We start from the raw sequence: 22421 nt of genomic DNA, 5'->3' as shown, positions 1-22421 counted from the left end.
CAAGTGTTCCATGATGTACCAATGTATTCCAATAGTTTACAAAATTCTGTAATTTAAAGTGTATGAGAAATAACAAATTGTAGGCATACCACTCAAAGTTTAAAAAGATGGCTTCCTTTTTTGCATTCCAACTCAAATGCTTGAAAACAGTTTACTATGTATTTTGGTGTGGGTCACATAGTTTAAAAAATATATATGTATTTCCACATTTGCTTTATTTCCCCATCATGATAGTTAGAATTAACATTTCTCAGCCCTCTATTTGGGTAAAGCAAAGTACACACAGGTATTTCCTTTGAATGTTATTCTCTTACTAATACTTTTGTCTTCTTTGAGGAAATAGGTCATGAGTTAAATAACTGTCTAAAACAGGACTTAAGGCAAAGCTTTTTATTCTACATATGAGCCAGAAGTAGTTTTATATATCTATGTCCAAATATAATCAACCATTCCCCTAATGTTAGAAATATAAATTATATCTAATTTTCATACTATAAATATTGTATCAATCAATATACATTGTTTGAATAAATTATTCTAGGTATTTTAAATAACTTTTTAAAACTATATAAAACTATTTTATTTTGAGATAGCTAGAATTTATTTTGGTATATGTAAATTTTCCCCCCTAATGGTTACTTAATCGTATCAGAATAATTTGTTTACTAATTACTCCTCTCTCTATTGCCTTGTGATGACTCCTTTATCAGAATTTACTTTTGACTCATTTCTTCTCTTTTATTCGTTTTTCCTTTTACCTAATTTTACACAAATACCACACTGATTGGAGTTTTGTAATTCTGTAATATGTCTTAATTTCAGGAAGAGCTGGTTGCCCTTTAGTATTCATTTTTCAGAATCTATATTGATCTTCTCATCCATTTATTTGTTTTATGAACTATGGGATCATTTTGTTATATGACCATAAAATATTTTTAGGCACTGAACATAGTTTTACACAATTTATATATCTAAACATTTACAAAGGGTCTATTCAGACCAAAAACTAAACCAAAACTCAGCTGAGTGAAGGTTAGGGGTCAGGCTCTGTGGAGAAAACAATGAAGGCTGTCAAAAATAAATTACTGATTCAGAAAAAAATGAGCAGAGACACCTGTATGGCAAGGTCCTTCAGGGTCACCCCACAGTTCACACCCAACCTGGAGAAGCTTTGGGAGACCACTGAGTTGATTCCCATAAGAATGCTGGGACTTTGCTTGGTTTAGAAAGCTCAGGGTCTTTGAAAAAGTTCCCCCTCCAACTGCTTCATCTCTCAGTCTAAAACAGGACATCTGGAACTGTACCAATTTTGAGAGTGTGGCAACTTTTATAGTCATCTGACCGGCCCCCTGGGACATTCTGCTCCTGGGTTTGGCAGCAACCAATTGTTGAGTACATAGTTTATAGATGGGAAAGAGGAAGGAAAAGGAAATAGCTCTTGAGTCCCTACTATATGACAGGCATATACTAGATACTTCACTGCATCAAATAACATAATCCTTTCAATGACAGATACATAAAAAAGAAAACAAGCTGGAGGAATATAAGGACACAGAGCCTAAAAATATTTGAGATGAAGTTCAAAGGCACAATGAACATAAAAGCCATTCTATACCATGTAGCATTCTTCCTCATTCAGCTCTTGCCTCTCCCTCCCCACGCCCCTCGGCCCTCCCCCGGCTGCCCCAAACTCCAGCAAAAGACCATATCAATGGCTCCTTTATTTTTCTTTCTTTGGTACAACTTACATAAACCAGAAGGGAATCTAGGGAGGTTGGCTGTCGATGGTCCTGAGCTAGGCACCTTCCCTCAATATCTGCAAAGGTTTTTACACTAACCATAACATCTTTTTTACTAACATCTAACATCTTAGTGTTAGATTTACACTAACATCTAAGACAGGCGTTACTGTACATTTTTTTTTCCTAGTAAGGAAATGAAAGCCCAGAAATTTTAAGTAACTTTCTTAAAATCACACAAATAGTAAATAGTAGACTTGGAATATGACTCCAATTTTCTGTCTGTTTCTGCAGCCTTTGATCTTCCTACTAAAATTGGAAACATATCTGGAATGATGAAAGCTCATTTCTATACATATACACTCTTTTGAGCATCTATGTGTAGACCATGTGACCAAATGGTTAATTTTTCATGAATATCTTGTTACAGATGTTTTAACATTTTATCCAGCATTGCCACTTTTTACCTATCCTTGGCATTTTCGTATTTTAAGAAAGGAATATTGAAAGATATATTTTATTATATTTCTACTAAAAAAACTTCTTAAACCCTTTGGCATGATGGAAAATGTCAGGCACTTCTTTTTCTTTTTAGGACAGGAAGATACTGCTTGTGTGATATTTATATATCTAGATATCTATATCTATCCCCCCCCCACTATGTTGTAATTAAGACAGAGAATCTTACCTGACATGTCGATATGTTAACTCCCTCGTAGGTGTATCCTTCTGCACATGACACAGAAACTTGCTTATTCACACTGAAATCATCCCCATGAACTAGTGTATGTGTCATGTTTGCTGGTAAAGAACAATTTTTAGGGTTACAGGAGATTCTCTCAGGGAACCAACGGCCATCTTTCTCACAGGTGTATGTATCTATATCTGTATCCATCATGTAACCTTCTAGACATCTGCAACAGAAAAGCAAAAATAAGTGCCTTACAGAGAGGACAACATGGTCAGTGATCTGTTCGTAGATTTAAGGAGCTGTTACAAGGCTCAGTAGATATTTTAGGTGCCATATCAACACTGCCTCAAGCATCAGATGGATGGCGTTGCCATATGAAAACACAAACAGAATGATAATCAGACCAGTCCTTTGTTACTGACACTAAGGATTAGCCAGATTAAAGTTGCTTTAAATGTTATTATTGACCTTCATTGTGGATAATATTATTACTGAATCCATTTTTATTCTAAAACAGCTAAATAAAGTTCAATAAATTCTAGATAAAGTCCAAAGTAGACTCAGACTAGTAAGAATATAACGTAATTAATATTTATTGGGTATCTACTTTGTGCCAAGCACTGCTCTAGGTTCTTTACATAGGGTATTTATTTTAATCGTGATTATTGGATACTATAATGTAATAATAGTATGGCTGCTCAAACTCAAAACTTGTTCTGAAACTCTATGTCTTAAAAATTTTGCATTTATTTATTCATCAAATGTTTACTTACAGTCACAGTTCTGAGTACCCTATGGATATAAACTCATTTAATACTCAAGTCAGTCCTATGAATAGGTACTGTCATTATCTTTATTCTCATTTTGTAGATGATGAAACTGCCACCAGAGAGCTGAGAATCTGGTTCTAGGGTGAAATCATTTAATTAGCTAACATTGTTAGGTAGATATGTTTTTTATCACAAATTATGGGTCAAGTAGGAGTCAGAGGTTCTGCAAACTTGGAGTGATCTGTTTATCTGCCAAGTGAAGATGTGAAAGATGAGGTAATCAAGACCCAAGTCTTGAGAAGCAGGTGATACTGTGACTTTTCACAATATCTGACACAGCAATATCCAAAGAGAAATTTTCAAATGTATTTCAAAAGCAAGGAATAATTTTTGTTTTTCTTTCTAGTGCATGATCCATTCCTCTATTGTGTTGTTATTTATGACCCTTTCTTGGGTCTACTTCTTACTGCAATGAAGAGAAAATAAAGGTAGGGCTAAAATGCCCACAACAGACACGCTTAATAAGAATCACTGAATTATAAATAAAATCTAAGAAGTCAATATGTGAAGGATAATCTATAATTCTTTCAGAATGTAAATGAAAAAATGCCAGAAAAGCCAGAAACTGAAATCTAAATTGATTGAAAAGGTTGAGATCTCTTTGAATATTACATTTATCCCAATAAAAATTTAATTTATAAATTTGTTTAATATTTTCTCATCTTTTTATTTTTTTCATCTTTTTAAATGGAAAATTTTCCAGAAAAAAACCATAATTTGTGTATTAAATACTTAGTTTGATAGCATCGGTTGGAAATCCCCTTATGAATATCTATTTATATTGATCAATGAAACTATGTGGTTTTTACCTGAATTATTCTTCTTTTGCCCGATTTTCCCAACATTTGCATGTATGAATATAATCATAAAGTGATTTCATAAAGAAATGTGCTAGCATGATGTTTAAAAAGAGCCTTGTGATTTAAGAGATATTAAAACTAGCTAGATCATGAAACTCAACAGGATATAGTAATCATGATAATTATATTAGGAATTACAATCTGAAAATGTAGAAATTTATTTTTACAGCCAATGGATTTCTACAACATAATTATGGGTAGAAAAAACACAAGTGTTAAAAGCTTCAGTGTTTGGAGAGCAGTGCAGAGATGGTGGTGTCGTCCCAGTTAGCCAAAGTTGGACCAATCACTTTTCATTTTACAACTCTCTTGCCTGCATCCCTTGGAGACTTAGAGCCGTGGTCTTACCTGAGTTTCACTTTACTTCCATAGGTGTGTGCCTCTCCGGTTGCCACTGCATTGGCAACAGACGGTGGGGGTCCACAGGACAAGGGCTGACAAACTGGGTAAGGCTGGCTCCACGTCCCTGTCTCGGTACAAATGAGGTCGGAACTGCCCTGGATGACATACCCAGGTCTGCAGCTGTAAGTTATCACATTCTCCTCCCAAGAGCCACTGTCACTGAGGAATGCATTTGGTATTGCTGGGAGCGAGCCACAAGACGTGTGTTCACAGCGTGGGAAGCCCGAGTTCCACTGGCCGTTGGCTTCACAGGTGATTTCAGAAGGTCCCAGGAGCTTGAAGCCTTTGAAGCACTGAATCTGAGCTGCCTTCCCGCAGCCAAAATCTGTCCCGTTGACAGTTCCACTTTCAATCACTGGTGTCAAACAGCTGCAAGGCAGGCAGGAAGGTGGGCTGCCACTCCAGGAGCCACTAGATAGACACCTCCTTGAAGGATTTCCATGGAGCTTATAACCAGAAAAGCACTGGTACTGGATGTGCTCCCCGTGGTAGAAGGACAAGCCATTATGGAAGCCGTGGGAAATATTTTCAGGAGGTCCACAGTTAACCGGTTCACAGAGAGGAAACTCTGCATCCCAGTTCCCACCTGACTGACAGGTGAGTTTTGGAGCGCCGAGCAACACGTAGCCTTCCTGACAGTGGAACATCACTTCCTTCCCAAAGCTGTACTCCAGGCCGTCCATCACCCCATTTGCCACCTGCGGTGGGGTGGCACATTTGACAGGCACACAGATGGGGGTGGTTCCACTCCAACTTCCATTGGCAAGACAAATGCGGCTCCTGGCTCCCTCAAGGAAGAAGCCTACAGTGCAAGTGTACACAACCTCCTTCTGGAAGGTGTACTCATCTCCTTTGACCTGGCCATTGGCTGAGACTGGGGGTGAACCGCAGTCCACAGGAATGCAAGCTGGCTCACTGCCATCCCAATTTTTATTTTCTTGGCACGTTCGCCTCTCAGTGCCTTTCAACACATACCCAGGGTCACACTCATAGTACACCACGCTCAGGTATGTGTAGTTGTCTCCTTTGATGGAGCCGTTCATAACTGGATTTGGCGTTGTGCATTCAATGGCCTCACAGCGTGGGGAAGCACCACTCCACTCTTTATTCTGTAGACAGAGTCTCATGTCGGGGCCCACCAGAACGTGGCCGGGTTTGCAGCTATACTGCACTGCACTGCCCATGGTGGTCTCTGTAACGTGCAAAAAGCCATTTTCAGGAGCAACAGGTAAACTGCATTCGATCGAAATGCAGGATGGTGCGCTGCCACTCCAGGTGCCATCTTCCTGGCAGGTCAGCACAGGGTTCCCCAAGAGCTCATATCCTGAATTACAGGCATAGGAAACCGTGGTGCCATGGAGGAAGCTTGCTGGAGGAGTAGCTGGAGTTGACTTTTCCCAGGTTTCAGCCATTGCTCCCAGCTGAGGAAGAGGGTGAGGAGTCAGATATGGAATTTCCATCATGTCTTCTTCTTGGTCAAAATAACCCTGATCATCTTTGACCTTAGTGTAGTCTCCAAAATCAATTTGAGGAGGGAGACCACAGTCTATGGGTACACACGTTGGGATGGCGCTAGACCATCCTGACTCTTCACAGGTATGCATGGCATGGCCCGCCATCTGGAACCCAGGGAAGCAGCTGTAGATGACCATGGAACCATAGCTGTAATCTGCACCTTCTACGAAGCCATTTTCAATGGGCTGTGGGGGATCACAGTGGATGGCATTGCAAGATGGGGCATCCGCATCCCAATCACCTCTCTCTAAACAGGTCAAGGCTTTGGGACCTTCGAGCTTGAAGCCTTGGTCACAAGAGTATGTAATGGTTTCTCCGGGGTGTAGATTCGTGGGAGAGAATTTGCCATTCGAAATCTCCTTGGGCTCTGGGCACTCGATGGGTTTACATGTTGGTGTTCCTCCAAGCCAGTGACCCTTTTCTCCACAAAGGATGGTTGTATTTCCCACCAGCTGAAAGCCTGGCTTGCAGGTGTAGAGAGCGGTGCTGAGGTAGGCAAGGCCATGCACATCGACGATGCCGTTGCGAATGTCCTCAGGCTGGGGGCACTCCACTGGGACGCATTCTGGCAGCGGAGAGCTCCAGGTACCATCGGCTTGGCAGGAGGTGGCAGGATCTCCTCTCATGAAAAACCCATCCACACAAGAATACTCGACAGTGCTTCCAAAATGAAGGGCAGAAGCAGGAGCAGGAACACCGAAGGAAATCAGGGGAGGTGGGAGGCAAAGGACCATCTTACACACAGGAAAAGAATCGTTCCACTGCTGCGATGGCAAGCACTTGAGGACAGAGGGGCCCTGCAAGGTGTGCCCTTCTTTACAGGAGAATGTCACCACTCCCACCTCTGTGGTCGACTCCTTCAGCACGAGCTGGTTTGCAAGGAGGGGCGGGTCTGGGCACTTGGCGGGCACACACTTCTGGTTTGGCTTCTTATTCCATTTGCCAGATTTCTGGCATGTCCAAGAGGTGTCACCAATAAGCTCATAACCCTCATGACAGAAAAACTGAACCTTGGACCCTACTTCAAAATTTTCTCCTTTCATGTAGCCATTCTGGAGCGGGGGAGGTTTCTCACAGTTGAGAGGGATGCACGACAGCGGGGAGTCGCTGTGCCAGTGGCGATTGGCTTGGCAGACAAATACAGGACTTCCGACCAACTCATATCCTGGGTTACACTGGTATCTCGCTTCACTCTCAAAGATCCTGCCGGTGGCATGCTGCATGACAGGGAGGAGACGATTAAGGACGATTTGTGTAACAGATAATGTCATTAACTAAACACTTTGAAGAGTAAAAATGAATTAAACGAAAATGGCTACTTCGAAATGAATCAATGAAGACAGAAGCAAATAAGGATTTATGATTTTTCCAATAGGTACCAATGCTATTTATAAAAAAATAAATTCGAAGGACAATAGGAAGTCAGATTAGGTAATCACAACTTCAGGAATGTTTACCGCAGTGCTGAGCCCATGAGTAGAAGTAAAAGTGTCTAAATCAATGGATGAATTGATAGAGCAATACTAAAAGTTGTAAGTTACTTGGTAAGTTAAAAACCTTGCTGACCAAAGCAATGGTATAGTTTGTTGTTTTAATCACAGAAAAGGAAATGCATACACAAACATACTTTATTTGTTAATTTTGTTAGGTTTTAACTTAAAAAGCCGATAAAATATTTTTCATAGAATATGTTTCTAAGAGTACTGTTGGAGTTCGGTGTTCATTCTGAATGCTTTTAAAAATTTGCTGCTAAAAATAAAGAAGGGAAATAAAATACTCTATTTCAACTCTTAAACGGAATATTTAATATCCATGATTTCGAAATTCAAATAAGTAAGTGTATAATAACAAATCATTTTTAGGTGATAGAAAAGATGAATTAGTTATGAAACCTTTAAAAGATTATTATGAGTCTTTGTTAGTGATAAAAGTAAAGTCTAACTTTAGTGATAAATGTGAACTCTAGCTTCCATGCTATAATGAACTTCATCATATTTGGACATAATTATTTGTTTTATTTACTCAGTTAGTGCTTGGGTAGACCACATGCACGTCAGCACCATGCCATTATAGACCTCACCTGTACTGTTAAATACTAGAGTTCCAATGTTTACCTGGAACCTTGTAGGAGCTCCAGAAATATTTGTTAAATGAATAAGTAAAGAAAGCCTCTTACATATATTATACATATAATCCTCTTCCAGTGGAAATCTAATACATTTGAGCAAAAATCTTAAATGGCTTTTACTGTTTCGTTGTATTTGTATATAAAGGAGAAAAGGTACTATGTATGTGCTGGTTTTAAAAAGTATATAATTAGAATATTGTCTATTTAAAGTGACTTTTGATTTTGGGGAATCAATTTTCATTCCTGTTTTCTTGATGGACTTAATGAGAAGACACATGTTAGTGTGAAAACAGGACATGTGTGTGTCTATCTAAACCCTTTGTCTGTTATGGTAAAACGACCTTTAAACCCACCAAAAGAAGGCTGCAAAAACTGCATCATAGTAAATTGATGGTTTTAATCCCATCTTTTGTCTAAAAACTAGAAATGATAATAGATTTTTTTTAGAACTTCATTTCTGTAAAATAAGCATACATCCATCTTAGAATGCCTTCTATAAAGCAAAATAGTCGTTTATTAAAATTGGTTTATTCTAACAACAGTTAGAGCTAAGATATTGCTACAAAGAGCTTCAAATGTCTATATATACAAGTGGAATGTAGAAAGTTAATATACAGGGTCTGGCAGAGGTGAGACTTGCTTGAGTGGGGTTCGTAGTGTACGTGAATGTCTCACATAAGATGGACAGAAATTGGAACATTTCACATAAAATGTCACATGGTGTGCTTGGGTGTGATATTGTTATGTTACAGAATTACATGCTTATGATTTTGTAATAAAAGATTTTGTAATAAAAAAAAGGGGGTGTTAATTGTGCCAGACCCTGCATTAAAAGGATTCATATCTCGGTGATATTTTTTCCAATATTCACTACCTACAGATTTAGCTACATCTTTTTTTCAACAATTAATCTGTCCACTGTCCCCGCTTTTGAATCCCAGTTTGGCCACATTGGCTGGAAGTGATGAATGCCAGGGACTACTTGCTAATTGGTCACTTACCTCCAGAAAGCCATTCTCAATCTTAGGTGGTTCATTGCAAGATACAGGGTGGCATGTGGGTATGGGGCCACTCCACTGGCCCGTGGCTTCGCAGGTGCTCTTCTTCTCCCCTTTGATGTAGAAGCCCTTGTTGCAGCTGTAAGCCACCACGGCCCCAAAACTGTAGTTTGATCCGCTCGCGTAGCCATTCGTGATGCTTGGCGGCTCTCCACACCGCACGGGGATGCACTGGATGGACAGGGGGGAAGGGTTCCACTGCCCGCCTCGCATACACTCAATCTTTGCTGAGGTGTTCAGGACGAAGCCTTCCATGCATTTGAAGCTCACAACTGAGCCTGCTGCAAATTTTGCTTTGCTCACAGATTCCAAGATGCTGTAGGAAACAGATGGGGGTTTTTCACAGAAATGAGCTATACAGTGGGGCACGGCCTGACCTTCCGGGGGAACCCACTTGCCCTGGGCATTGCAGAGGAGCTGGGAATTGTCTGCCAGGCTGTAACCATCCGAACAGTAGTAGAATGCAATGTCTCCGAATAACCGATGGGCAGTCTCCGGAGACGCGTGTTCCACGTGGGGGGGCTCATCACAGGAGACAGCCAGGCACCGCTGGTTACTGCCGCTCCACTTGCCACTGGCCAGGCACTCAATGGTGTCAGGACCAGCAAGCGTGTAGCTGTGAGATTTGGGGGGAAAGAAACAATAAGGATAATATGTGAGAGGAGGCGTTTGCACCTTTTCACTCCACTTTTATTTTTGTTCTCTGTCCAGTGATTACTTGTATTATTTACTCCTTAAAATAATATTTCCTATTGAGCTTATTGATCCCATGACTTTTCTTTGGGGTCTAGAAATAAATCTTGATTTTAATATTACTGTTTGCTCAGAAAGGGAAATGGATTGGAGATTATTGTGATTTAAGGAACTCTAAAAATCGTGACACATTTATTTAGAAATAAAGATGAGGAGCAAGCTATAACCCTGTTTGAGTCAAGGCAAAATTGAAATTTTATCTGTCTTTAGACAGTTTTAGTTGGTCAATTTTATCATTAGCCTTTGAAACACTCTTATGAGCCATATAGGCATATAGCCTACACAGAGCTCATAGTTAATACTTATTTATAATTCAATGAACTTCAAGGCAGCAATTATAATTTTAGTCTCCTAAAATGCATGTGGTTAGCATTAACAGCTGTGTTCTACACATGGCTCTGCTACTGAACCAGTATGAATAAATTAGGCTTAATAATTCTCATTTTTCTTTATGCACAAGGTGGTTGCTCATATATGGCAGATTGATAACTTGCAAAAATCTTAAATTACTCTCAAGTGCTCTCTCAATGAAGTAGAACAAAATAGTAGGATACGCAGTATTAGAATAGTTATATCTGAGTTGTTCTTATTTTCATTCTCACTGTCTTAACTGAAGGGAGAGATGATCAGTCTGTCATTTTGACATTAATGAAGGGTAGGGGAACAAAATAATTAGGTACCTAATTTAATTCTGTGTAGACATAATAATTCCTTCATTTGACAGATGAGTGCATGGTTATTTAGACAGGTTAAGAAACCTGCCTAACGTCACGCAGCTGCAAGCAGCAGAGTTAGGATCCAAATTTAGTTTATTGGATTTCAACAATTATACCTTTTCATGACATTGCTCTGTCTCTCTTTTTAAAATGAAGTAAGTTAGGATGCACTTTGTGGGTGTCCTATGGAAAATGTCTTGCCTTTTTACCACTACAAATTATCTGACCCACCTTTCAGGAAAGAATCTTAAGTCATTAGTTAGTAAACATTCTCTGAGGGTCCCTTTGAGTTTTATAAAAGATCAGCTATTATAGAGAGAATTGGGATTCCTTCACTCTGTCAGGCAAGATTTGTGAAATTTACAGGAAATGGGTCAAGGAAAAAATGATAGAGCATCAGCAGAGATGTGTGCGTCCACCCTACCTATGGTCACATATCATGATATGGCCTCAAAACGGACACTCTCCGGCATCGCCAGTGGCTGAGCTAAGTACCCATTCAGGGTCTGTTGCCTCCATTGTTTTATATGAGCACAGTTCTTTGTATAAGAATCTGAATCTAATAAATTTTTAGATGGCTTTTGTCTTAGAGGATCCAGCAAGGTGTACAAAGACAATATGCTAAAAACAATTTTATTATTAAAAAACCCATGACCCAAGGTCTGACTGTCCAGATTCTACTGCTTCTGTGTAGGATGTACTCTGGGTAAAAATTCCACTTGTAGAGGCTCTTGATGTTTTATAGCACAATGTATATCCTTTGCACACTTTAAACCTGCATCATTATTGTCACGGGTCCCTTGATGTAGTTAGCATATGTCATTGGCTGAAGTTCACAGACATCACCTGAGACATCCCTGATTTATTAGGCTCCATTGTGCCATCTGTAAAACACTTCCTTTAGTTCATGGGACCAGCTGTTTTGTGGCAGAAGCATCTGCCTCCGGAACCTTTCTTATTCCTCAAAGCCTCTTGAGGACACAAGAGCTGTGTTTATAATTTGGCAGTCCTTTGTTAGACTTCTCACCCTTGAGCTTCGGGAAAATCTCCACCAACTATTCCTCCCTAATGGAAAATTACAGCAACGCTCTTCTATAATGGAATGGAAAATTACCACTAAATATGGGGGAGTATCCCCCTCAAAACTGAGTTATGTTCTGGAGGGCAAGCCCCTTGCAGTATGGGCTTTCGCCACTGGGAGAGTGTTCTAGGAGCCCATCTGTTTCCCAGCTGTTTCCGTGCATCAGCTGGTGTTGTTGTGAGAGGTTGTGTTTGGCTTCAGTGAATTTTTTTGAAGACTCTTTCAATGCGTTTGCCCGTCTCATGACGGGTGATTTACCAGCGCACCTGGCCACACTCTGCTGCGTGCTTAGCAGGTTTTGACCAAAAACATACCCTCTCTATTCACCTAATTTCACTCTCAGCGGCTTTTTTGTTTGTTTCCCTGGATGAAAAGAGTCCTTAAAGGGAATCATTTTGCTGATGTGGAAGAGGTGAAACAAAAAACAGCAAAAGCACTAAAAGGCATCAAAATCGATGAGTTCATAAACAGATCTGAGCAGTGGAAAAACACCTCAACAGGTATAATGCATCGAATAGAGAGTACTGTGAAGGTGATTGAAGCTTAAACATGTAAGAGTAAATGCGCAATTTTTTATAAATAAGTTCCAGGGTTTTTGGATCCCCCCCTCATATATGTATTTTGAATAAATGCATTTTAAAGGATGCATTTTTAGGATACCCATAATTTCTTACATCCTATACTATTTTTTCCAGACCTACAATCTTGACTTTTCTTTATGATTCTAGTCAACATTTAGTCATTAAATAATTTAAGGACCATACTATGTGCTAGAGAAGGGAAGGGAGGGAGAAAGAGAGGGAGAGAAACATCAATGTGTGAGAGATACATCAATCAATTGCCAGCTGCCCCTCACATGCCTGCAATCCAGGTATGTGCCCCAACTGGGGATCAAACCAGTGACCTTTCAGTTTGCAGGCTGGTGCTCAATCCACTGAGCCGCCCCAGCCAGGGCTGAAAGGGCTTTTGAGTGGACTCATGAGAGAAGTTGAAAAGAGATCGTTCAAGGCAGAAAAACAACATGTGCAAAGAAATGTGAGTGTGATCACAGCTGGGGCATTCTGAGAACTTACAAATAGAAATAGCATGTGAACCCCTGAAAAAGGAAGTGGTGATCACCAGACTTGAGTATTTTGACAGGTTGGGACGGTTGATGGGTGAGGATGTGGCAAGCACAGATGAACTGGAAGTAGTTTTTGACCAGAATCTCCTAAGATTTTATCAGACAAAATGACACTAGAACAGAAAACCATTTGAGCGGTTTATTAATCATATGACCTAAGGAATATTGATTAGCAGAAGTAAGGTAGGTGGGAGTTTCGCATCTTGCGAATGCCACAAAACTCTGTCCTTAGGTTAGACGTTCATTAGTTCGTAAGCGACACATAACTGTGTGCATCTTGAATGGCCTGCATTTCAGAGGAGCAGAAAAACTTACAGGGTGGCTTCAAGAGATGGAACTGAAGCTAGTGCTTCAGACTGGGTAACATGCTCCATGAAGATGGGAATAGAGGTTTATTAAAAATAACTATCTTCTGCAATACATCAGTTAGTCTTTTGAGGTGATAAAGGAGGATATATTTTCCAAATGACTAAAAGGAGGGATTAAGTGTTAGCTATTGCCTAAATAGAACTCTAACTGGTCTCTGATCAAATTGTGCACCATTTCCTTATGTTAGAAATCCGAATGCATTAAGATTTCTGGAGGATGTATTTCACCTGTTGATTCATTTTAAAAAGTCAGTTAAAAAATGATAAAGTTTTGTATGGATGGTGAGATATATCATCCCATAAATGTTGGCTACCAAAGCAAGGAAGATTATAATTGGCACACATCTAAAATGTTAGAACATTGGACTCCCAGCTGAGATGGAGGCGCAGGTAGATACACTGCCTCCCTACACAACCAAAAGAAAGACAACAACAAATTTAAAAACAAAAAATAACCAGAACTGCCAGAAAATTGAACTGTATGGAAGTCTGACAACCAAGAAGCTAAAGGAGAAACATTCATCCAGATTGGTAGGAGGAGCTGAAACAGGCAGCTGGGGAGGAGAGGATGCGCAGCAAGGTGGCGGCTGGATGGCAGGGTGGGTGAAACGGCGGCTGGTGACTGGGTGGTCCCACATTTGCGTGCGGATAAACTGGGAGGAACAGCTGGGAAACAAGATGGACCATGCAATGCAGAGTTCTAGTGCAGAAAAAGAAAGCCTCCAAACCTCTGGCTGTAAAAAACTGTAGGGGATGTGGCGGTGGGAGAAAGCCCCAGACTCATAGGAGAGTCCACTGGAGAGACCCATGGGGTCCTAGAATGTACACAAACCCACCCACCCAGGAATCAGCACCAGAAGGGCCCAATTTGCTTGTGGGTAGCAGAGGAAGTGACTGAAAGCCAGCCTAGAGCTGAGCAAGTGCCACTGTTCCCTCTTGGACTCCTCCCCCATATACAGTGTCATAACACAGTGACCTGGGTTGCTCTGCCCTGGTGAATACCTAAGGCTCTGCCCCCTTCTATTATAACAGGCGTGCTGAGACAAAGAAATATGGCCCAAATGAAAAAAACACATCAAAGCTCCAAAAACAGAACTAAATGATGAAGGGATAAGCCAACCTATCAGATGCACAGTTCAAAACACTGGTAATGTGGATGCTCAAAGAAATGCTTGAGTAATGTTGCAAAATGGAGGAAAAAGTGAAGGCTATATAAAGTGAAATAAGGAAAAATATACAGGGAACAGTAAAGGGAAGGAAACCAGGACTCAAATAAATGATTTGGAGCAGAAGGAAGAGATAAACATTCAACCAGAACAAAGTGAAGAAACAAAAATTCAAAAAAATGAAGAGAGGCTTAGGAACCTCCGGGACAATTTTAAATGTTCCAACATCTGAATCAGAGGGGTGCCAGAAGAAGAGGAAGAGCGAGAAATTGAAAACTTATTTGAAAAAATAAGGAAGAAGAACTTCCCCAATGTGGCAAGGGAACTAGACTTCTAGGAGATCCAGGAAGCTCAGAGAGTCCCAAAGAAGTTGGACCTAAGGAAGCACACACCAAGTCACATCATAATTAAATTACCAAGATTAAAGATAAGGAGAGAATCTTAAAAGCAGCAAGAGAAATGGAGACAGTTACCTACAAAGGAGTGCCCGTAAGACTATTAAGAAACTTTGTAGGCAAGAAGGGACTGGATAGAAGTGTTCAAAGTCATGAAAGCCAAGGAGCTAGATCCAAGTTACTCTGTACAGCAAAACTATCATTTAGAATGGAAGGGCAGATGAAGTGCTCTCCAGATAGGGTAAAGATTAAGGAGTTCATCGTGACTAGGCCCTTATGACATGAAATGTTAAAGGGACTTATCTAAGAAAAAGAAGATCAAAAACTATGAACAGTAAAATAACAAACTCACAACTATCAACAATAGAACCTAAAAAACAAAAACAAAAACTAAGCAAACAACTAGAACAGGAACAGAATCACAGAAATGGAGATCAGAGGGGAGGGGAAAGGGGGAAAATGGGGGAAAAGGTACAGGGAATATGAAGCATAAATAGTAGGTACAAAACAGACAGGGGGGGTTAAGAATAGTATAGGAAATGGAGAAGCCAAAGAACTTATATGTACGACCCGTGGACATGAACTAAGGAGGGAGGGGATGCTGGTGGAGAGGGGTTGCAGGGTGGAGGGGAATAAGGGGGATAAAAAAATGGGACAACTGTAAGAGCATAATCAATAAAATATATATAATTTTTAAAAAAATATTAAAAAAATAAAAATAAAATGTTAGACTATTTAATTACAACGTGTGTGACATTTTGTATGCTTACTAAAGAGACACTGGGGATATCCTTGCAGACTGTTACTTGAAATTGGCCATGGATATTAAAAAACAAATTGTTTTATTCCAAAATTCCATAGAAAAATGGCACATCAACACTACAATGATGCCATAGATGAACACATTTTAGGATGAAGTGGTTGCCAGTGCATTAACATATTTCTGGAATAATAATGAAAAATCCTTTGAAAATGGGCAGCGTAAACTTCAGATGGGACTTTCAGTGATTTGATGCGCACACTGAGTGGAAGCCTACTAATTAGCACATGCCTGGGAGGCTCTATGAATGAACTCCCAAGTGGGTTATTAACTCTTCTCTTTTTATAAGAACCTTAAAAGAGACTTAAAAGAGCTATAATTTGGTAAGAGAAATAGAAAGTATAAATCTGCATTAGTATTTCTGTTTTCAGTGAAAAGCAATGATTAAATTTTTATCTTTGCATACTCAGTAATTGCATTAAAAGTCTCTATTTCAGAAGACTCCAAAGACAGACATTTTCTGAGCATTTCTGGATGTCGATGAGGCTTCCTTCCCTCTCAGTTCCTCACCAAGAGAATGCATATACACATAAGGATGAAAAGGGAAATGGGAGAGAAGTGATCATTGCGCTACTTTGGGCAAACAGTTGTTAAAACCCAGTGCAATGTTTTCACAGAGTGATTTGGAAAGGCCAAGTTTAGAGCAGCAGGCAGAAATGCGACTTCTTGATTCCTTCTTTCCTTGGCATCATTTTACTACTCCAGTCTCCTAAAGTACCTGCTCTCCTATCCTACACTTGAGAGTGGCTCTTTCTGCTTTAACTCAACACTAGTATAAAGAGGGAAAAGCAGTGAGACCGAAGCAAGCATGTAGGTACATGCGGTCAGCAGGTGCAGGAGGCTCGCATGGTGTGCAGGGCAGTGTCACGCAGCCCCGAGGGAGAAGAGGGAGTTGGGAAGGCTGCAGAGAAAAAGAGGCCTTCATCCTCTTATCAGGCCTGCGGCATCTTAGGAAGTGGAATGAGATAGCAGGACAGAGCCTATTACACAAGTCATGATATGGACGCAGTGATTCCATCCTGGAAAGGCAAGACACAGTGCATGTTGACTTATTCCAATCAACCCCTTGGGGAAAGAAATTAAAACAAGCAGGGAGAGAGAGAAGGATGAGAGCTGATGTCTTGTTCTGGCTATACCACAGTTTGAAAACCCTCTCCATATGATACTTGATGACATATAACAAAAATGATTTTAAATGCATACCTGAGCGGTGAAAGAATGCTGTGCTTGCCCTTGGGTCGGGAAGGGAAGAAAAGAGAGGACAGGAAATAGAGCCTTGGAGTTAAAACTGAGAGTCATAGCTAAGTCTCTGGCATAAATCATTGAAAAGATATTCACTAGAAAAACTCCGCCCAGAAGCCCAGTGAGGTGACAAGCAAGAGCACTGCATTTGTGGGGCTCTACGTGGAAAAACAAAGTCCCTGCTTAGATTTCAGTCCCCAGATCCCCCTTTATGTGGGTTTGAGGGCGGGACTTATACCACTGAGTTTGTAAGTCTTCAAACTGATGAATAAATGTAAAATTAGGTTCTTGGCTGGTGATACTCTTAGGGCTCTTGGTAGAAAAAATAATTCACACACAGACCATAAGGTCTGAAATTATATTATTATATTTATAATTCTGAAATTATAAAACATATACACATGTTTTCCATTATGAATTGTTCAGCAGAGAGACCAAACAGCAAGATGAGAGCACCAATAAATTAAGATATAGAAAAAGGGTCTAAAACCTAAAAAATATGAAGTAAGTATGTTGAAATAAGGACTAAAAGACTCAAAATCTTATGTAAAAAGAAGTGATGTGAAAATATTAGAAAAGTAACAAATAGAAATTCTAAAAATATAGAAAATAAAAAATTGTGAAAATTAATGGACACATTCAAAAGCAGACTGCAGATAGCAGAAAGTAACATTAGTGAACTGAAAGAATAATGTGAGGAAATTATCCAAATGAAACACAAGCTTGTAAAGAGATGGAAAATGTGACAGGTTAATAAATATGGAAAAAAGAAAGAAAAGTTCCAATATAAAATCTAATAGGATAGAGAGAAAAGAGAAAGCAAAGAAGAGGGAATATTTGATGAGAAAATGGATGAGCAATGTATTTTAAGATTGGTGAAAGATATCACTTCGCAGATGTAAGAAGTTCAGTGAGTCCTGACTGTGATGAACAATGATAAATATACCATTAGTCACATCATAGGGAAACATCAAAACAACAAAGACAAATTATATCTGAAGGGAAAAGTCATTACTTATAGAGGAACAACAATTCAACAAGAGGTTCTCGATCTCAGAACTATGAACATTTTGGACCAGAAAATTCTTTCCTGTGGGTGGCTGTCCCATGCATTGTAGACTATTTGGCAGTGTACCTGGACTCTACCCACTTGATGCCAGTAGCACCTTTCCCTTAGTTTTGACAACCAAAAATGTCTCCTGACATTGCCAAATATCCCTGGAGTTGCTCCTGGTGGAGAACCACTAAATTAGACTGTGCTGGAAGTCTCAATAGCAACATTAGAAGTCATAAGGCAATGGAACAATATCTTCAAAATGCTCATGGAAAAAATACTATTAATGTAGACTTCTACACCCAGCTAAACTATAATTCAAGAATGAGAGTAGAACTTTTCTTTTAGACAAAGATTATATAATTCACCACTCCTGTGGGAAAAAAGATGTAGAGGATATACTTTAGGAATTAAAACACTAAGTCCAAAAGGAAGGAGTGGGAGGCAAAAACAACAACAAAAACAAAACAATGGTGATGAAGAGATTAATAAACACATGAGTAAACCTAGATAGGCACTGACTGTATTTAAATGACTAATTTGAAAAGTTGTGAAATGAGAGGGAAGTGAAATGTAGATAATGATACGGCATTTATGATAAGCAGGGTAACAGAAGTTAATGTTTTCCAAGATCTTTGAGCTGTTCAAGAGGAGGCAGAGATGGTGATTAAGATCTCAGAGTAGGAAGAATTTCTTGAAATTGACACACTCTGTAAAGAAGCTATAAGGAAAACAGTCGATAAATATCAAGTCCTATGTAGTAATGTTAAAAATATGCACATCCCATGACCCAAGAGCTCTAACTGCGTGTCTAGGCCAGAGATATTCTTACTAATAAGTGTCAGGAGACATGTGCAAGGGTAACTTACTTCAGAACTGTTACATCAGCAAGTAAAGTGAAAATAAATCAACTCTGGTAGGGAAATGGGTAACCTTAAAGATAGTTCATTCTCACAAGGAAATACCGTACAAGTTACCATGAATTCTGTTGATGTACATGAATCCAGAGAGATAATGTTAAGTGAAAACCAAGCTTCAAAAGGATATTTAGACTATGGAGCCACATATAGAAAAATTAAAACATGAATCAATAGAATATTTGTTTGTGGGGATATACGTATATAAGACAGACAAAAATTCACATTTGTTGCTTTGGGACGGTGGTAAAGTGATGAGAAGGGCCTCTAGTTATATCTGTAGTGTTATATTTCTTTTATAAAGATGAATGTACAGTAACCGTGGCAAATATTTAGCATGTACCTTCATCCCAGCAATGGCTACACAGGTAATTTGGAATAGAGATTATTTTTTATTTATTTTTGTGCTTTTCTGTACATTTCAAATGTTTCATTAGACACTTGGCCAGAAAGAATAAGAAGCTCCCCTTCAAGTCTGGCCACCCTCACAGCCCCCCAAAGTGGAGGGGCATGAGTATTCTTCCTCTCACCAAAAGTTTTACTTTCAGAAAAAATAAAGGCGGTAGTGTTTTGGACCTGTGTGTACTTTCTATTAATTTGGTTAATTATTTAAGACAGTTTCTCCCATAACAGCAAAATGTCATCATTCTATATAACAATAATAATGAGACAGAAAATAATAATAAAGCTATATTTACACAGTGCTTCATACATACATAAAGCACTTTGGGCCCTTCGACGGCTGTGTGATTTAGGTGGGCAGATTTGATTTTCATCTTTTCGATGAGAAAAAAGCTCCCACAGCGTGTCTACCTGCTTAGACCAGAAGTGATATGTAAAATAACACGACCCAATGCCTTCATCTTTTAACTATAAAGTAAGAATAATATTTATCTTGCCAACTGCCATCATTGTAGAAGGGAACATGGGATAATTCATGTGAAGGTCCTTTAAAAATTGTGAAACCTTTACAAATGTACAAATTTGTTACAGTTTTCATTATTGTCTTTAATGCTTCTTTTAACAAATCTCTTTTATATAATATAGAGACTTAACATATGCAAAGAACTTACAATATGTTATAAGCAAATGATTAGTGACAAAACTACATGTATAATTTGTGAAGAAGAAAAATGTAAATTTTATATATACTGTGATCTTTAAAACTAAAGAAATCGGCAAAGACAAAATTCTGTGAAGAAATGTTTAGTAAAGTATCACTAACATTTATCTTTGGGTAGTTTTTAAAAATAATCTTTTTATATCCTAGTTTTATGTGGTGATAGTGCCTCACTTTTTAATAAGGAAAAAAACCAAAGAAAATGTCAATATCTGGTAATTATTTGGGACATTTATATCTGATAAGATTTTGCAAAAATGACTCATCTATTAACAGTCCTATGCAACTTATTCTGAAGCAGTTTTTAAATGAGTCAATTCCCTGGGGAGAGATGGGACCATCAAATGCTAACTCCTGCATTGAAAGTTTAATATTAAAGATCTTTTTCACTTACGGTGTGCAGATTTGAGATTTCTGCCTGCCATTCACGCAATTTGCAACAAAGTGTTATCGCCATCTGCTGGCAGCCCTGTCTTAGTGGGACAGTCTGCTACTAGGAGAAAGGAACTTCAACTTCTATGATAACACAGAAATTGTGCCCAATCATTTGTGTTTGGATCATAATAATGACTATTTTTTTGTTGAGTTTATTAAGTTTTTTTCTGGCTCGGCCAAGCATGGTATCACTTCATGCCCTGCACTGTCCCTAAGAGCTATGAACCGTTAATGAACTCATTTTACGTAGGGCAGTTGAAGCACGGAGGGGTCGCACAAGTTTCCGAAGGCCACAGTTAATGAACAGCAGAGCTGCAGTTACAAACCCGGAAAATGGCAACTCTTCTAAGTGTGTGAAAGGCAACTGTGGTCAATCTGGTGTGAAAGCTCTATCAAGGGTGACACTATTTACTGAGGAAGCATGGGGAAAACGTCAGATCGCCAGGCATGAGGTGGCCCTTCAATTCTTTATTGCCTACCCGAGGCCCTAAGCAGATCACCACCCCAGCGTGGCCTCTCCCTTCTCTACCCGTCACAGGACCAAATGAGAATCAAATGAGACATGGAGGGTAACGGCCCTTTGTAACCTGCTTCCAGGTTTTTCAAGTTTTTTTCTCTGAATTAAATGAAATCATTAAAACTGGCAAAGCCTGAATTTGATTAGTTTTTTTTTCTTGAAGACCTATCATCTTTATGATGTGACTTAAAGTCTTGCTGTTTGGTTTGCCGAGGGTAAGCACGCAAGTGCCTATTTAAGCGTGCTTTCTGCGTCTTTAACTAACGTGTAATGATATTATTGCCCACTGCGTTGCCCAACGTCCGTCACTCAAGGCCTCATTGGATAAATTACTCTAGTTCCAGGAAAACGCTGTTCCTGCAGAAGAACGTGCTCCCTTTCAGCTGTCAGGAAAGGAGAGCGGGAAGCCCTCTTTGCCTCTGGCTGACAGGTAACGTAATGCAGTGCTCCGTGGGGCAGCCGGGAGCGTCCCCGCCCTCAGCGGCTCCCAAGTGCTCCTCCCCTTCACAGGGTTACTCACCCCTCTTTGCAAGTGTAAGTGACAGTGTTCCCCACAGTGAAGTTACTTCCAGTGATGACAGCATCTTTGATGGCAGGCGGCTCTTCACAGAAGACAAGATGACAGGTAGGTGGCACTCTGTCCCAGCTGCCGGATGCCGTGCATTCAAGGACCGAAGGGCCCTGTAAGCTACAGGAAAGGAGGACACCGCCTCTTTCATTGGCTGTTTATTTACTGCCATCGAGGTGAAATAGGAAGGACTTTGAAGAGAACAGGGGGCCCTTGGGGAATCTGAGTACATAAATATAAAGTTTTTCATATCTTATTGCTGCATCTAAAGGAAAACTTGAGCAGTATTTAGACCCTCTAAAACAATGAATGGGCTAAAACAACAGCTCGGTGCAAAATGAAATCTGCTCACTGGTGGTGCTGAAAGGCACTGTAGACCTTGTGAACAGGTGGCTGGGATGAGGAGGGGTTCACAGGCTGACTAGGATCCAGAGACAAAGGAGACAGATACTTGGAAAACAGATACTCAGGGTAACTGAGGTCAAAGGGCACTGTCCTGGCCCTGAGCCTGGGATCTGAACTGTGTTGCTCACGACTCTGACCCCTGGTCGTCCTCTGATTTTACAAACCTCTCATCCTGTGGCTTTTCCACCCGTACCTGCCAGCCTGATTCTGACTGTACTACTCACTCCACTTTCTGTTCACTTGATCTGTTTCACTTCAGACCTTGTTGGCCAAGTTTCTGATCACAGACTGAATCTTTCTAGTGTCTCTTCTGTTTGAACACATACACGCACACCATTAACCGAACTAACCTTTGACAGTAGTAAGGACCCAGGCCCTTACCATAACATGCTTTTATAACATCCATGGGATGTTGGGTGTACGCTTGATAAGCCCTTCACCAAAAAACCCCGGCATTATCTTTCACAACACTTTTTACTTTTATGTTTAAAGTCTAAATGTTTATAGCAATTAAACTA

At 39.8% G+C, this 22421-nt stretch overlaps 1 protein-coding gene across 1 annotated transcript in view; it reads right to left on the bottom strand.

Moving 5' to 3' along the window:
* SVEP1 (sushi, von Willebrand factor type A, EGF and pentraxin domain containing 1) overlaps positions 1-22421 on the bottom strand; it is a 159165-nt gene that overhangs the window by 24511 nt on the left and 112233 nt on the right. Inside the window, exons 36-39 of the mRNA XM_054584536.1 lie at positions 21451-21618; positions 9167-9839; positions 4469-7254; positions 2428-2653 (exon numbers count right to left, since the gene is read on the bottom strand). Coding sequence (XP_054440511.1) covers positions 2428-2653; positions 4469-7254; positions 9167-9839; positions 21451-21618 — 3853 coding nt within the window. The remainder of the gene's footprint in view (positions 1-2427; positions 2654-4468; positions 7255-9166; positions 9840-21450; positions 21619-22421) is intronic.

This window comes from Pteronotus mesoamericanus, unplaced genomic scaffold (genome assembly GCF_021234165.1).
Source record: "Pteronotus mesoamericanus isolate MK-2021 breed Mesoamerican mustached bat unplaced genomic scaffold, CSHL_Meso_final contig_78, whole genome shotgun sequence".
NCBI classification, from domain to species: domain Eukaryota; kingdom Metazoa; phylum Chordata; class Mammalia; order Chiroptera; family Mormoopidae; genus Pteronotus; species Pteronotus mesoamericanus.
Note: the sequence above shows the minus strand (reverse complement) of the source record. Positions and strands in the feature narration are given on the sequence as shown.